Here is a 17364-nt window from a genome sequence, read left to right as displayed (position 1 = left end):
ATACCAAAAGACATGGTGCTTATGTAAAAACAAATTCACATAAACAGGAATCATACACATCTTATTTTCATCAGGACTCTAATTCAAAACCCAAACCGTTAGCCAGGTTAGAGCTCCAGGAGTTCTAGCAGAAGTCAGTGTACTACGAGAGTTAAGTCTCTATCAGACTATAACCAAGGAAACAATTAAACATGATAGTTTTTTATATATTAACTCTGAAAAGGATTTTCTCATAATAAAACTATACAGATTTCCTTTTCTGTAACATTTTATATAGAAATAGTAAGAGGGCAATATTTTTCAATAAAAATTCTGATCAGCCTAAATCAGACTTTACCTGTTACTTTTTTCTCATCATCATCATAGTTACTGGATGTTAAAAGCTGTCCAAAAATTAATGCAGGAACATAAACTTTCTCTACTTTGTGTTCTACTACCGGAATGCCTTTCCCATTATTCCAGATGCTTATGATGTTAGATTCACTGTAAATAAACAAGCAGAGTTTAGAGCTTAAAATAGTTATAAGCTATATCAATTAATTTACATCAAAAGTAATGTAACCCAGAATAAACCTGAGTTTGCCAGCCATTACCAATTGGGAGACACTCACTTGTCTTCCAAGAAAATGCTTGCTGAGGACACACATTTCTATCCCTGAGTCATAACTCAAATTAAGATCTGCAGGTAATACTGCAAAATTTCTCAGGAAAAGAAACTCTTCTCAGTAGTAAAAGCAGTGAAGCTTTTATAACAAGCCAGCTATCAATTTCATTTTCTTTTCATACATATTAGCCATGATCTTCCTGCTTCACCCTACCAGTCAGCCACCTGTGAACCCAGGCTCTGCAGGGCCAGTGACCACGGCCATTTTTATTTCCTACCTGACTGCTGAGCAGGGCAGACAGAAAGGGAAAAACAGCCTGAAATGTACTCCATTCTCCGCCTAAATGTTAGAGGGTTGTTTGTATTGTGGCAGTCATTGTTATAAACTAACCTTAATGGTTTTAAAATATGTTAAGTATTACCTATTTTAGGTCTTTTAGGTTTTTCAGTCACAAAACCATCCATTTTAGTCCTAAATGGTATGGAGTAGAGGTTCCTACAGTTAACAGCAACTTGACGTAGGCCACAGTCCTGATGGAAAATTTTGCCTACCCTATCGCTTCAGGGTAGTATATATTACGATGCCTTTACCCACTTAGCCAAACGTGCAAAGAAACACACTTCACTGAGAATTACCTTAAAAAGCTACCATTTGCCAATCTGATTCACAATTATTCTTAGACACACTGTTTCACTCACACATACATAGTAGCTTAATCTCTCTAGAGTTACTAGAAGTAGTTATTACAACTAAAAAAAAAGTTATAAAAGCCAAAATGAAAATCAAAGATCCAGGAGGAAGTTAATTAAATTTTTAGAAGAAAAAGAAAATAAAAAATAACAACACATCATCTTCTTTCCCTCGCTCTACAATATAGGTTCAACTCTCCGAATCACGGAGACTTAAATTTTGATATCATTTTTATTCATATCTCCTGATCATTCTCTAAAGTCGTTTAATCATCAAGACATTAATTTGTCCTATTAGATTCGTTTCAGCAGTATCCGACCTTCCTTCATTCCAAATGCCAGTATAGGAGTCTAAATTAGCATCACCTTAAATACTGTTACTGCAACACTGCTAAAACACAGAGCTAGCCACTCCCCTTAACTATATTCTGATACCACAGCTTTCCTCACACTACTGTTTGCTCCAGGACACATCAGTAGTTTAAGTGTCTTCTATTGCATGTTCCAGGCCCATTATCCATATCATCACTTAGAGTCAAACTGAACTACCACTATTCTGCAACATGCATCCTATTTTCCTGCAGGTCAGTTTTATTACTTGTCCATGTTCATTCCCAATTCTTCCATTTCTTTGTTTATTGGTCTTTCCCTTGCCTACACTACCTTTTCCCTCTTTGTCTAGCCAAATTTTACCTTAACTTCAAGGATCAATTTACGACTTCAGTTCTCCCACAAGCCTTTTACCCAGCCTAAAACAACGTTTCCCAACCCTCCTTACATTGAAACTTGCAAAAAAATCGAAAGTATTTACAAGAGACCTCAGGACATAATTAGGTTAGCTCACTTGTGGGTAAACACTCTCTACAGAATACACAGCTGAATATTTATGTAATGGTTTCAAATTAGCTACTGTACTTTACCTTGTGTGTCCTTTTAAATGCAGATGTCAAAATAGTGGGCCTTAGAAAAAGGGCTGTGTATTGCATTACTTTTTTAGACTTCCAAATAGTTCCTAGCTTGGGCTTAAAACCTGTAACTTATTAAGCACTTTTTTTTTTTTTTTTTTTTTAACAAGACACTTCATGGAGTTTAAAACTATAGAGAAAAATTCTGAAGGAAATGAAGAAAGAAAACGAATGGAAAATTACAGATATTAAACATCTCAGAATGACACAAAAAGTCAACAAACTCATGAGAAAACCCTTAAAATTTCTTCATCCTACTTAGTACATGTGGTACTATAATTAAAATAAGGCACTTTGTAAATGCGTTATCTTCATCACAGTTTCAAAAAATGAGGCTTGATATCAAGTACATTCTATAAGCCTGTGTGAGTATGAAACTGAAATCTTCTATCAAAGTCACCTATTACAAAATTTCAATCTATTTCACTTCCTAGATCTGGTACTTATTTCTATAATCTCTAAACAATGATTCAGAATTCTATAACTATATTCTTTGCTCCATCAATAATCTTCACATTAGTATTAAGAATGATGTCCTTGAATAAGCTATAAATAAAGTTTCAAAATAATTAAAGCTAACAAACCTGGAAAACAATCTAAACATCCAATATTCATTAGCTGGAAAGAGGTTAAACAATGATGACATACTGACATAATAAAATACTTAGAAACATTAAAAAGAATTAAGTAGATCTACATAAGTTAATAAACAAGGCTGCCCACAGTATGTCAAATAAAAATTGAAAGATACAAAATAGTATACAGAAGGCGATTTTTAAAAAATGTATACATATATGTACATATATTTCAGTATGAGTGTGTATACTGAAAGCTACAGCTTTAAGTTTCAACCCTGAATAAATAAAAATACATAAGCTGGAGAAACAGAACCCTGGTTAATGTGCTTTCCACAGTTATTTGATTTTAATCAAACAGATGCCAACAAATAAGTTGTTTCAATAACAACTAACCATTATGTTATACTATTTAATGGGTTTTAAGCTCCCCTGTAAGAAGTTGCTTCAAATTCTCTTTCTAGAATTGCTGTCCAAATTCTGCATGGCACTCCTTGCTAATCTATTCCTACTTTTATTTTGTTTGTTTTTTTGTTTTGTTTTTTTACAACCATGGCTGTTTACTTAAATTTTATTCCCACGTCACAGAGTATTATCAAAAGAGGAATAAGAGCTAAACTGTGCTGTGTATCCTCTACACTTAACCCATTAACTATCAAAATTTAACCTCTCTTTTACACAAAGAGTTCATGTACACACATGCACAAAGAAAAATAAAATCTGCTATACAAAAATGTTAAAAAGAATGAAACCCAAAGAATATAAAAAATGGACAGCAGAGAAAAATGGGTCAATAAAATAAACAGCCTAATGGCACTTTTCCCCATCTGAATTCTGCTTTAAAATGACTTCTTAATTTAGAAATCTAACTTAAGCAAAAATTGCACCTCTGAAATAAAATTTATTTTAATAAAAGTAGCATGAATTCTGTAATATATGTAGTAAAGGAAAAACATAAGGAATGATTTTATGGGAGAATATTCACAAAAGTCAAAATGTTATTGTCAAAATTAACAAATATAAATAAATAATAAAATATAAGGATCAACAACATGTCCCAAAATGGTTGTCTGTTGGCAATTTTAAATATGTGTGTGTATAAAATATATATTTTAATTAAAAGCAGGAGAAAGATTCAAGAGTCTCATCAATAATTTATAAACAAAAGTAAAATAGGAAAGGAGAGGTGAAAAATATACTACCTTCACCCTTTTTTCCTTGGAATAGTCAACTATGAATTTTTGTTTTATATACTATTCTGTATGAAATAAAAGAACTTTCCAGCAGAAGCAGTTAAAATGACTTAGAGATAAATAAGAAAAAAGAAACTTATCTGATTCCCATTAAGAACCAAATAAATTTAGTTATAATTCTATGACACTCTTATACTCACACAAAAATGTCTGCTAAATGAAAAGGGAGTTAGAAAGAGAGCAATAAAGGCACTAGTTTGTCCCAAATCTGTAATAAACTTAAAGTAAAGCCTGCCACCAAGAGTCATTATTTGGTCTACAGAGCTGTTTTATAGCTCACTTCTTGATCACTTTGTTATGATGGGGTTCTATCTAATCTTTTTTTCTTAAAGTCCACATTATTGGATCAATGTGGTCAAAGCAATTAAGATAAAGGAACCAAACATCGTAACCATGTTCACCATGAATGTATTTAAGAAAAGGTCTTCTTCCTTAGTTTTCAGAGTCTTTCAGTTCTGATTTTTAAAAAAGCTTAAACATATCAAAAATTCAACATCTGCTACTCCTTACTAGCTCTCCTAAAACATAATAAATGATACCATTTTTAACTAATTTCCTAAATATGGAAGAAAAGAAATCCTGACAGCCAAAATTTCCTTTTAAATGTCTGCCTAAGTTGCAACTTGTAAGTGTCTTGTGCATCTTACCATACAGATTCTCAAGAATTTATTTGTTATAGAAATGATGCAAATGAAAAACAAAAAAAGGAAGAAAAAGAAAAATCAAGAACTTCAACAGTATAGTTGTGTAGTAATATTTTCATATAAGATACAGTCAACTTCATGGTATAACCAAATATAAATTACATTTTTATTATTTATCTTAACCATGTCCTTAAAATTAGATTACTGACAGTAAGGCTATAACTGAATTATTGAATTTTCATGTTAAAGAAAATTTTCATGTTAAAATCATGCTAAATTACTAACTATAAAGGATAAATGTAACATAATATCTCACAAAAGCATCCTGGTGAAAACAGGATAAAGCTTTAAGTTAGAAATACTTTATTATTTTCACTCCCCCTCAGTCCTCCAAAAAAAATATCACTGTAGTTATCAGCTAAGCACCTGGTATATATATTCTGTAATACCAGCAGTTCCCAATTCACAAATGTTATAAATGGAAAAGTCCAAATGTTGGTTATGAAAAAGTAAATTTAACCCATAATGTAACTGGAATAGTACTAACAATAGCCCGTAGCCTTGAGTACCAAAGCAAAAATAAGAAAAGATTGATTATTCTAGCAGCTGAAACAGTATCCACAGCATCAAAGAGGGAGAAAAATGGTCTCCAAGTGCTCCCATAAGGAAGTACTGAATACTTTGGAGAAAAAGATCATGAATGACAGAGGAAACTATAAGAGGGTAGCATTCTGGCCAAAAGAGACAAAAATAACAAGCTCTCAAGCAACAAGAAACTCAAGAGTACTAACTGTATGCATTATTCCTTTGAGGAATGTTCGAAGTTGAACATCTGAATAAAACAACTTAGCATAAGAAATTAAACTTGAAATATACTTACGGATCAATAGAAACTTTAATACAGGTCATGTTCTTATCCCTCTGTTTATTGTCAGCTGCATTAACTACAAAATTAAATATTTTGATAAGTAATAAAATAGTTATAATAAATAAACATATAAGGACATACATAAATAAACATACAGCTACATGTGCATCACTACTTAATATAAACATTTACATATGGTAATAGTTAATGAAAATAATATTGCTAATTTCTAATACAAAATCTTATTTTCCAAATCATATTCTTAAATTTTATATCACACCAAATTACGGTTATGTCTTCTACCACAAAACAAAGGGGGAGGATGATTCTATGATATTGAAAAACAAATTAAGTAAAAAACAACATCTGCAGTTTACAAACCCCTATCCAGGTCTAAAAGTAAAGTATTGGGTTTAATTATATTTTATCTTGGCAACACATAACTACTTTCTCTTGCTCTCCTTCAATAAACTAGTGATTTTATAGACAGATTGAGCTGAAACCAGTTATTTTTGAATTAGAAAAGCACTCTTTAGCATCCTTAGAAATCAAAGTTTTAAATTCTATGAACTATAACTGATAATACTTGCATACATTAACCACAGCTTCAGTGGTTAGCTAGCTGTCAAACTGAACTTCAATCACAGAAGGAATATGTTCCTGATAAACACTGTGTAACCTAAAAGTAAAACTGGCGGATAGTTGGCAGACAAGAGTGAAAAGTACCAGTGAAAGAGTGAAAACGTAAGTAACCAGTTTTACTCTCCTATCCTTTTCCCAAACACCAAAAGAAGCTTCAAGAGACCCAAACAACCCTGGTAGGAAACCTCAAGTGGCACTGATGAGTCTCTATAGAAAATCCTTGGCTAAAAACGTTTCCAAAGTGCAAGCCTGCCCTAGGAGTCAATTAGGTATCCACACTTCGTTGTGATTTAACTAATCATGTGATTTGGAATGGACAGAGGTATTTGGAACAATGGTTGTTAAACCTGGTTGTCCAATAGAAATACCTAATGTGTTGGTGAAAAACCCATTTTTATGTGTCTCAACTCAAACCGACTGAACTGCATGGATCAGGCCCTGGAATCTATATTTTTAACATGCCCTCTCCTGTTGACTGGGATGTGAGCAGCCCCCAGACGACTGCACATACAGGACCATACAATGACCCTGGGATTACTGATCAAATACAACACATGCATTTTACAGATGAACAAACCAAAGCACAAAGACATGACGTCCAGAGATATGAACATATTACAGCAGGTAATACAGATTTTCTGAAGAACATTTATACTCAGCATAAAAACCAGAGATATGCCTTTAAAATTTATAAGTCTGGTTTTACATATATAGGGACATTATAATGATATCAATAGAAACAGATGCATTAAATCTTAAGCAAGTACTCACCCAAAATTTCATCAAAGATCTTGTATAAACCCGGCACAAAGGTAACCTCTCTGCAATTCATTCCTACATCTTCATCATACACCCACATGAGCTGCAATGAGAGAAAAATTCAAAAGAACTTATGGAGTAAAAATCCACATTTGTCATTTAGTCTGTAAATACTTAGATCTTCAAAGTAGAAAAACATACTACTTCAGCTGCAGTCAACCTTGCTGTATTCATCTTCAATTTAAATAGCCTCAAAATTGAGAAATTGTTCATTTTGTATCAAGTCTGTGTTCTTACTCATACATAAAGTCAGCTTTAATATAAGGCACCAAAAATTGTTAGAAACAGTATTTAAGTAAAATAGGAAAAAAAATATGTTTACTTTACACTTTTACTTCACACTTTTACTTCACACATTATATTTTTCTGTAGTATAAGTAGCACAGAGTAAACAGTATGAATGCAGCATGATTTTGGAGTCAAAGACACCTAGCTTTGAATCCCAGCTCTCACTAGTTGAGAGGTCTGAGCAACTTACTTAAATTTAACTGCTAGAAAAAAATTGCTATGCATAAGCCAAGTCCATAGTAAGCATTAAACAACAGTCATCAATGTGTATATATAAATTCTAGAATTTAAAATAAACGACAGCATGAACTTCAGAACCTTCAAAAAGTTCACACAGCACCATTTTACTTTATACGTCTCTATACTTCTCAGATAGTTTTTAGCTCCCAGTTTTTTTAATTTCTAGTGAAAAATTAAGACATTTCTACCTCTTAGATCTCTCTCCCTTCTTTCTATTATTACCAGAGACATGAAATTGTGTACTCACAGAGCATATACTTACAAAATTTTATTAAAAAGTAGATATACATCTAATTTCAGTAAAATTTAATAATTACCTGTGTCAATGGCTCCACCGACCCAATGTACGTATCAGGACGAAGGAGAATATGTTCAAGTTGTGTCTTTTTCTGATACACTCTCTCAACAGACAACTTCTTTGAAGAATCATTTTTGTTTGCAGTTTCTGACTCTTCTTTTTTTGCAGCATTGTTCTGATCAAAAAGAGTCTAAAATTAACCAAAAAATCAAATATAAATAACCTACCAAGGGATAAACTAAAATGTATATGGACACATAACATAGGTTTTCTCTTTAACAACAAAATTATCTTTCAGGCTCTGATTTTTAAGTTCTAAAGAGAACACAGGTCTATTTACTGAAAATCTAGTACCTTTTATAATATAGTGTGAAACTGCAGTTTTGACTGAGCCCAAAAAGTAGGTATACATAGTTACCAGAATAGCTAGAACAGCCTACAACTATTCAATCAAGAAATATTGGAAGAGCTTCAAGATGGCGGAAGAGTAAGACGCGGAGATCACCTTCCTCCCCACAGATACACCAGAAATACATCTACATGTGGAACAACTCCTACAGAACACCTACTGAACGCTGGCAGAAGACCTCAGACCTCCCAAAAGGCAAGAAAGTCCCCACATACCTGGGTAGGGCAAAAGAAAAAAGAATAAACAGAGACAAAAGAATAGGGACGGGACCTGCACCAGTGGGAGGGAGCCGTGAAGGAGGAAAGGTTTCCACACACTAGAAGACCCTTCGCGGGTGGAGACTGCGGGTGGCGCAGGGGGAGCTTCGAAGCCACTGAGGAGAGCACAGCCACAGGGCTGCGGGGGGCAAAGTGGAGAGATTCCCGCACAGGGGACAGATGCCGAACGGCACTCACCAGCCCGAGAGGCTTATCTGCTCACCCGCCGGGGCGGGCGGGGCTGGGAGCTGAGGCTCGGGCTTCAGTGGGATCCCAGGGAGAGGACTGGGGATGGCGGCGTGAACACAGCCTGAACGGGGCTAGTGTGCCACAGCTAGGCGGGAGGGAGTCTGGGAAAAGGTCTGGAGCTGCCGAAGAGGCAAGAGACCATTGTTCTGGGGTGCGCGAGGAGAGGGGATTCCGAGCACTGCCTAAACGAGTTCCAGAGACGGGCGCGAGCCACGGCTATAAGCGCGGACCCCAGAGATGGGCATGGGACGCTAAGGCTGCTACTGCCGCCACCAAGAAGCCTGTGTGCGAGCACAGGTCACTATCCACACCTCCCCTCCTGGGAGCCTAGGCAGCCCGGCACTGCCAGGGTCCCGGGATCCAGGGACAACTTCCCCAGGAGAACGCACGGCGCATCTCAGGCTGGTGCAACATCACACCGGCCTCTGAGGCCACAGGCTCACCCCCCATCCGCACCCCTCCCTCCCCGTGGCCTGAATGAGACAGAGCCCCCGAATTAGCTGCTCCTTTAACCCCGTCCTGTCTGGGCAAAGAACAGACCACCCTCAGGTGACCTGCATGCAGAGGCGGGGCCAAATCCAAAGCTGAACCCCGGGAGCTGTGCAAAGAAGAGAAAGGGAAATTTCTCCCAGTAGCCTCAGAAGCAGTGCATTAAATCTCCACAATCAACTTGATCTACCCTGCATCTGTGGAATACCTAAATAGACAACGAATCATCCCAAATTGGGGTGGTGGACTTTGGGAGCAACAATACATATATTTATTTTCTTCTTCTCTTCTTGTGAGTGTGCATGTGTATGCTTCTGTGTGTGATTTTGTCTGTATAAGCTTTGCTTTTACCATTTGTGCTACGGTTCTGTCGGTTTTTTTGTTTTTGTTTTTTTTAGTATAGTTTTAAGTATTTGTTATCATTGGTGAATTTGTTTTTTGGTTTGGTTGCTCTCTTCTTTCTTTTTTTTACTTTTTAACTTTTTAATTTTTCATAATTATATTTTATTTTAATAACTATTTTTTTCTTTCCTTTTTTCTCCCTTTTATTCTGAGTTGTGTGGATGACAGGGTCTGGGTGCTCTGGCCAGGTGTCAGGCCTCTGTCTCTGAGGTAGGAGAGCCGAGTTCAGGACATTGGTCCACCAGAGACCTCCCAGCTCCACGTAATATCAAATGGCGAAAATCTCCCTGAGATCTCTATCTCAAAGCCAAGACCCAGCTCCACTCAATGACCAGCAACCTATGATGCTGGACACCCTATGCCAAACAACTAGCAAGACAGGAACACAACACCACCCATTAGCAGAGAGGCTGCCTAAAATCATAAGGTCACAGACACTGCAAACACACCACTGGACATGGACCTGCCCACCAGAAAGACAAGATCCAGCCTCATCCACCAGAACACAGGTACTAGTCCCCTCCACCAGGAAGCCTACACAACCCACTGAACCAAACTTAAAACACTAAGGGCAGACACAAAAAACAATGGGAACTACTAACCTGTAGCCTACGAAAAGGAGACCCCAAACACAGTAAGTTAAGCAAAATGAGAAGACAGAGAAACACACAGCAGTTGAAGGAGCAAGGTAAAAACCCACCAGACCAAACAAGTGAAGAGGAAATAGGCAGTCTACCCGAAAAAGAATTCAGAGTAATAGTGAAGATGATCCAAAATCTTGGAAATAGAAGGGAGAAAATACAAGAAACATTTAACAAGGACTTAGAAGAACAAAAAAGCAAACAAACAATGATGAACAACACAATAAATGAAATTTAAAATTCTCTAGAAGGAATCAATAGCAGAATAACTGAGGGAGAAGAACAGATAAGTGACCTGGAAGATAAAATAGTGGAAATAACTACTGCAGAGCAGAATAAAGAAAAAATGAATGAAAAGAATTAAGGACAGTCTCGGAGACCTCTGGGACAACATTCAACGCACCAACATTCGAATTATAGTGATCCCAGAAGAAGAAGAGAAAAAGAAAGGGACTGAGAAAATATTTGAAGACGTTACAGTTGAAAACTACCCTAATATGGGAAAAGAAATAGTTACTCAATTCCTGGAAACGCAGAGAGTCCCATACAGGATAAATCCAAGGAGAAACATGCCAAGACACATATTAATTAAACTACCAGAAATTAAATACAAAGAAAAAACATTAAAAGCAGCAAGGGAAAAAAAACAACTGACAAACAAGGGAATCCCCATAAGGTTAAAAGCTGATCTTTCAGGGCTTCCCTGGTGGCGCAGTGGTTGAGAGTCCGCCTGCCAATGCAGGGGACACGGGTTCGTGCCCCGGTCCGGGAGGATCCCACAGGCTCCGCAAAGGGAGAGGCCGCAGCAGTGAGAGGCCTGCGTACCGCCAAAAAAAAAAAAAAAAAAAAAAAGCTGATCTTTCAGCAGAAACTGCAAGCCTGAAGCGAGTGGCAGGACATATTTAAAGTGATGAAAGGGAAAAACCTTCAACCAAGATCATTCTACCCAGCAAGGATCTCATTCAGGTTCGACGGAGAAATTAAAAGCTTTACAGACAAGCAAAAGCTAAGAGAATTCAGCACCACCAAACCAACTGTACAACAAATGCTAAAGGAACTTCTCTAGGCAGGAAACACAAGAGAAGGAAAAGACCTACAATAAAAAACCCAAAACAATTAAGAAAATCGTAATAGGAACATATTGAAAATTACCTTAAAAGTAAATGGATTAAGTGCTCCAAGAAAAAGACATAGACTGGCTGAATGGATACAAAAACAAGACCCATTTACATGCTGTCTACAAGAGACCCACTTCAGACCTAGGGACACATACAGACTGAAAGTGAGGGATGGAAAAAGATATTCCGTGCAAACGGAAATCAAAAGAAAGCTGGAGTAGCAATTCTCATATCAGATAAAATAGTCTTTAAAACAAACACTATCACAAGAGACAAAGAAGGACACTACATGATGATCAAGGGATCAATCCAAGAAGATATAACAATTGTAGATACTTACGCACCTAACAAAGGAGCACCTCAATACATAAGGCAAATGCTAACAGCCATAAAAGGGAAAATCAACCGTAACACAAAAAGGGGACTTTAACACCCCACTTTCACCAATGGACAGATGAGATCATCCAAAATGAAAATAAATAAGGAAACAGAAGCTGTAAATGATACATTAAACAAGATAGACTTAACTGATATTTATAGGACTTTCCATCCAAAAACAACAGAATACACTTTCTTCTCAAGTGCTCAGGGAACATTCACCACGATATATCATACCTTGGGTCACAAATCAACCTTGGTAAATTTAAGAAAACTGAAATCATATCAAGTATCTTTTCTAACCACAATGCTATAAGACTAGATATCAATTACAGGAAAAAATCTGTAAAACATAGAAACACATGGAGGCTAAACAATACACTACTTAATAACCAAGAGATCACTGAGGAACTCAAAGAGGAAATTAAAAAACTACCTAGAAACAAATGACAATGAAAACACGATGACCCAAAACCTATGGGATGCAGCAAAAGCAGTTCTAAGAGGGAAGTTTATAGCCAAACAATCCTACCTTAAGAAACAAGAGACATCTCAAATAAACAACCTAACCTTACACCTAAAGCGAGCAGAGAAAGAAGAACAAAAAAACTCCCGAAATTAGCAGAAGGAAAGAAATCATAAAGATCAGATCAGAAATAAATGAAAAAGAAATGAAGGAAACAAAAGCAAAGATCAATGAAACTAAAAGCTGGTTCTTTGAGAATATAAACAAAATTGATAAACCATTAGCCAGACTCATCAAGAAAAAAAGGGAGAAGACTCAAATCAACAGAATCAGAAATGAAAAAGGAGAAGTAACAACTGACACTGCAGAAATAAAAAAGATTGTGAGAGATTACTACAAGCAACTATATGCCAATAAAATGGACAACCTGGAAGAAATGGACAAATTCTTAGAAAAGCACAACCTTCTGAGACTGAACCAGGAAGAAATAGAAAACATAAACAGACCAAGCACAAGCAATGAAACTGAAACTGTGATTAAAAATCTTCTGGCAAACAAAAGTCCAGGACCAGATGGCTTCACAGGCAAATTCTATCAAACATTTAGAGAAGAATTAACACCTATCCTTCTCAAACTCTTCCAAAATATAGTAGCAGAGGGAAGAACACTCCCAAACTCATTCTACGAGGCCACCATCACCCTGATACCAAAAGCAGACAAAGATGTCACAAAGAAAGAAAACTACAGGGCTTCCCTGGTGGCGCAGTGGTTCAGAGTCCACCTGCCAATGCAGGGGATGCGGGTTCGTGCCCCGGTCTGGGAAGATCCCACAAGCCGCGGAGTGGCTGGGCCCGTGAGCCATGGCTGCTGAGCCTGCGCGTCCAGAGCCTGTGCTCCGCAATGGGAGAGGCCGCAACAGTGAGAGGCCCGCGTACCACAAAAAAAAAAAAAAAAAACTACAGGCCAATATCACTGATGAACATAGATGCAAAAATCCTCAACAAAATACCAGCAAACAGAATCCAACAGCACATTAAAAGGATCATACACCATGATCAAGTGGGGTTTATCCCAGGAATGTAAGGATTCTTCAATATATACAAATCAATCAATATGATACACCATATTAACAAATTGAAGAATAAAAACCATATGAACGGGCTGCCCTGGTGGCACAGTGGTTGAGAGTACGCCTGCCGAGGCGGGGGACGTAGGTTCGTGCCCCGGTCCAGGAGGATCCCATATGCCGCAGAGCAGCTGGGCCCATGGGCCGTGGCCGCTGGGCCTGCGCATCCGGAGCCTGTGCTCTGCAACGGAAGAGGCCACAGCAGTGAGGCCCGCGTACCGCAAAAAACAAACAAAAAACCATATGAACATCTCAATAGATGCAGAAAAAGCTTTCAACACCGATTTATGATAAACACCCTCAAGAAAGCAGGCATAGAGGGAACTTACCTCAACATAATAAAGGCCATCTATGACAAACCCACAGCCAACATCGTTCTCAAAGGTGAAAAACTAAAACCATTTCCACTAATATCAGGAACAAGACAAGGCTGCCCACTCTCACCACTATTATTCAACATTGTTTTGGAAGTTTTAGCCACAGCAATCAGAGAAGAAAAAGAAATAAAAGGAATCCAAATCAGAAAACAAGAAGTAAAGCTGTCACTGCTTGCAGATGACATGATACTATACATAGAGAATCCTAAAGATGCTACCAGAAAACTTCTAGTGCTAATAAAAGAATTTGGTAAAGTAGCAGGATACAAAATTAATGCACAGAAATCTCTTGCACTCCTATATACTAATGATGAAAACTCTGAAAGTGAAATTAAGGAAACACTCCCATTTACCATTACAAAAACAAGAATAAAACACCTAGGAATAAACCTACCTAAGGAGACAAAAGACCTGTATGCAGAAAACTATAAGACACTGATGAAAAAAATTAAAGATAATACCAACAGATGGATTCAATGCAATCCCTATCAAACTATCACTGGCATTTTTCACAGAACTAGAACAAAAAATTTCACAATTTGTATGGAAACACAAAAGATGCCAAATAGCCAAAGCGATCTTGAGAAAGAGAAACGGAGCTGGAGGAATCAGGCTCCCGGACTTCAGACTATACTACAAAGCTACAGTAATCAAGACAGTATGGTAGTGGCACAAAAAACAGAAATATAGTTCAATGGAACAGGAGCGAAAGCCCAGAGATAAACCTACACACATATGGTCACCTTATCTTTGATAAAGGAGACAAGAATATACAATGGAGAAAAGGCAGCCTCTTCAATAAGTGGTGCTGGGAAAACTGGACAGGTACATGGAAAAGAATGAAATTAGAACACTCCCTAACACCATACACAAAAATATACTCAAAATGGATTAAAAAGCTAAATGTAAGGCCAGACACTATAAACCTCTTAGAGGAAAACATAGGCACAACACTATGACATAAATCACAGCAAGCTCCTTTTTGACCCAGCTCCTAGAGAAATGGAAATAAAAACAAAAATAAACACATGGGACCTAATGACACTTAAAAGCTTTTGCACAGCAAAGGAAACCATAAACAAGACCAAAAGACAACCCTCAGAATGGGAGAAAATATTTGCAAATGAAGCAACTGACAAAGGATTAATCTCCAAAATTTACAAGCAGCTCATGCAGCTCAATATCAAAAAAACAAGCAACCCAATCCAAAAATAGGCAGAAGACCTAAATAGACATTTCGCCAAAGAAGACATACAGATTGCCAACAAACACATGAAAGAATGCTCAACATCATTAATCATTAGAGAAATGCAAATCAAAACTACAATGACATATCACCTCACACCAGTCAGAATGGCCATCATCAAAAAATCTACAAACAGGGCTCCCTGGTGGCGCAGCGGTTGAGAGTCCGCCTGCCGATGCAGGGGGCACGGGTTCGTGCCCCGGTCCGGGAAGATCCCACATGCCACAGAGCAGCTAGGCCCGTGAGCCATGGCCGCTGAGCCTGCACGTCCGGAGCCTGTGCTCCGCAACAGGAGAGGCCACAACAGTGAGAGGCCTGTGTACCGCAAAAAAAAAAAAAATCTACAAACAATAAATGCTGGAGAGGGTGTGGAGCAAAGGTAACCCTCTTGCACTGTTGGTGGGAATGTAAATGGATACAGCCACTATGGAGAACAGTATGGATGTTCCTTAAAAAACTAAAAATAGAGCTACCATACAACCCAGCAATCCCACTACTGGGCATATACCCTGAGAAAACCATAATTCAAAAACAGTCATGTACCACAATGTTCATTGCAGCTCTATTTACAATAGCCAGGACATGGAAGCAACCTAAGTGTCCATCGACAGATGAATGGATAAAGAAGCTGTGGCACATATATACAATGGAATATTACTCAGCCATAAAAAGAAATGAAATTGAGCTATTTGTAATGAGGTGGATAGACCTAGAGTCTGTCATACAGAGTGAACTAAGTCAGAAAGAGAGAGACAAATACCGTATGCTAACACATATATATGGAATCTAAAAAAAAAAAAAGGTCATGAAGAACCTAGGGGCAGAACAGGAATAAAGATGCAGACCTACTAGAGAATGGACTTGAGGACACAGGGAGGGGGACGGGTTAGCTGGGACAAAGTGAGAGAGTGGCATGTACATATATACACTACCAAATGAAAAACAGATAGCTAGTAGGAAGCAGCTGTATAGCACAGGGAGTTCAGCTTGGTGCTTTGTGACCACCTAGAGGGGTGGGACAGGGAGGGTGTGAGGGAGGGAGATGCAAGAGGGAAGAGATATGGTGATATACATTTATGTATAGCTGATTCACTTGGTTATAAAGCAGAAACTAACACACCATTGTAAAGCACTTATACTCCAATAAAGATGGTAAAAAAAAAAGTGTATACGGTTCAGAAACTCTTCTCATTTTAACAGTATTATGTCTCTGTAGATAGCATAATGGAAATAAATATTTGCTATGAAAAAAAAGAAATATTTGGCAATTCTGTAAGATATCAGGTTAATTTTTGTAGTCTTCAAAACTTTCCAAGGAATGTGAATTCTTATCAGGTTATAGGTTGACAACGACTGAACCTGGCTGGTTGCAGGGCTCCCCAAAACTTCCCAATGTAAGCCTTTGCCATTAAGCTACTGAAGACTATAGTAAAGAGTGGGCAAAAATAACCTGCACAGAATAGTAACCTATGTAGTTAGCATATACTGACAGGGCTGAGAATACCAAGCATGGTTTTATGACATCTCAAACTTCACACTTTTGTAGGCCATGCCAATAATTCCTTACATACCAGCACTAATGCCCCATTTCTGAGGCACCCTATAATTCCAGTTTCTCTGCTAATTCCAAGGAAGCAGAAGTTGTGATCCTAATTCTAACTCCTACAGAGATAAGGATCCCAAACAAAAATTCCCAGTGTCTGGAGACTTCCCTGTCTTCTTAATAGCAACAGAGAACACATCTCTCTCCTTCTGGGATTCCCTAATGCTGACAACTAAGACATCCCACTAAGAGAAAGTTATTATGATGGCCGTTTTTTCAGAGCCCCAAAATAACTCAAATATAAGACACAGCAAGATATTTTCATAGGTATTTGAATTTTAGGAGAAATGAAACAATCAGAAGACAAACAATGGGGGGCAGATTTTGTGCATTTGAACAAGCAACATACCACTTCAAGACCTAGGCATAGCCATACCATCATCTTTAAAGTTATTATTTTCAAAAACATGTCAAATGTATGTTTAAAAAATCAAAATACATAACTTCTGAGTAGTCTAGCGCAAGACAAGAATTTTAACAGATAAAACCTATGGAAATTCAAACATCAATTACAATCTTCCAATGTCATAAATTTTACATAAAATTAAAGAGATTTTCTTATACATTCTTTCATTTATAAGGTTACCCATTAACACTGCTCAGTCAATTAAAAATAGCTTTGGACATAAGAAAATTCTGTTTCATAAAGTCTTCATATTCTATTTCTGTCAAGCTAATTACATGACGAACCTGCTGGCCAGAAAAATGAACTGTTAT

General features: G+C 37.3%; 1 protein-coding gene across 4 annotated transcripts in view; it reads right to left on the bottom strand.

The window, feature by feature from the left end:
- TOP2B (DNA topoisomerase II beta) overlaps nt 1-17364 on the bottom strand; it is a 99025-nt gene that overhangs the window by 37653 nt on the left and 44008 nt on the right. For 2 of the 4 annotated variants that reach the window (XM_049710113.1, XM_004271904.3), the window contains exons 2-5: nt 7906-8061; nt 7013-7103; nt 5612-5675; nt 338-483 (exon numbers count right to left, since the gene is read on the bottom strand). In XM_049710113.1, coding sequence (XP_049566070.1) covers nt 338-483; nt 5612-5675; nt 7013-7103; nt 7906-8061 — 457 coding nt within the window. Of the gene's footprint in view, nt 1-337; nt 484-5611; nt 5676-7012; nt 7104-7905; nt 8077-17364 lie in introns of all 4 variants that reach the window. The other 2 variants (XM_033431955.2, XM_033431956.2) reach the window with 1 other exon arrangement.

This window comes from Orcinus orca, chromosome 5, assembly GCF_937001465.1.
Source record: "Orcinus orca chromosome 5, mOrcOrc1.1, whole genome shotgun sequence".
Classification (NCBI taxonomy): Eukaryota; Metazoa; Chordata; class Mammalia; order Artiodactyla; family Delphinidae; genus Orcinus; species Orcinus orca.
This window is presented reverse-complemented; position numbering and strand designations above follow the sequence as displayed.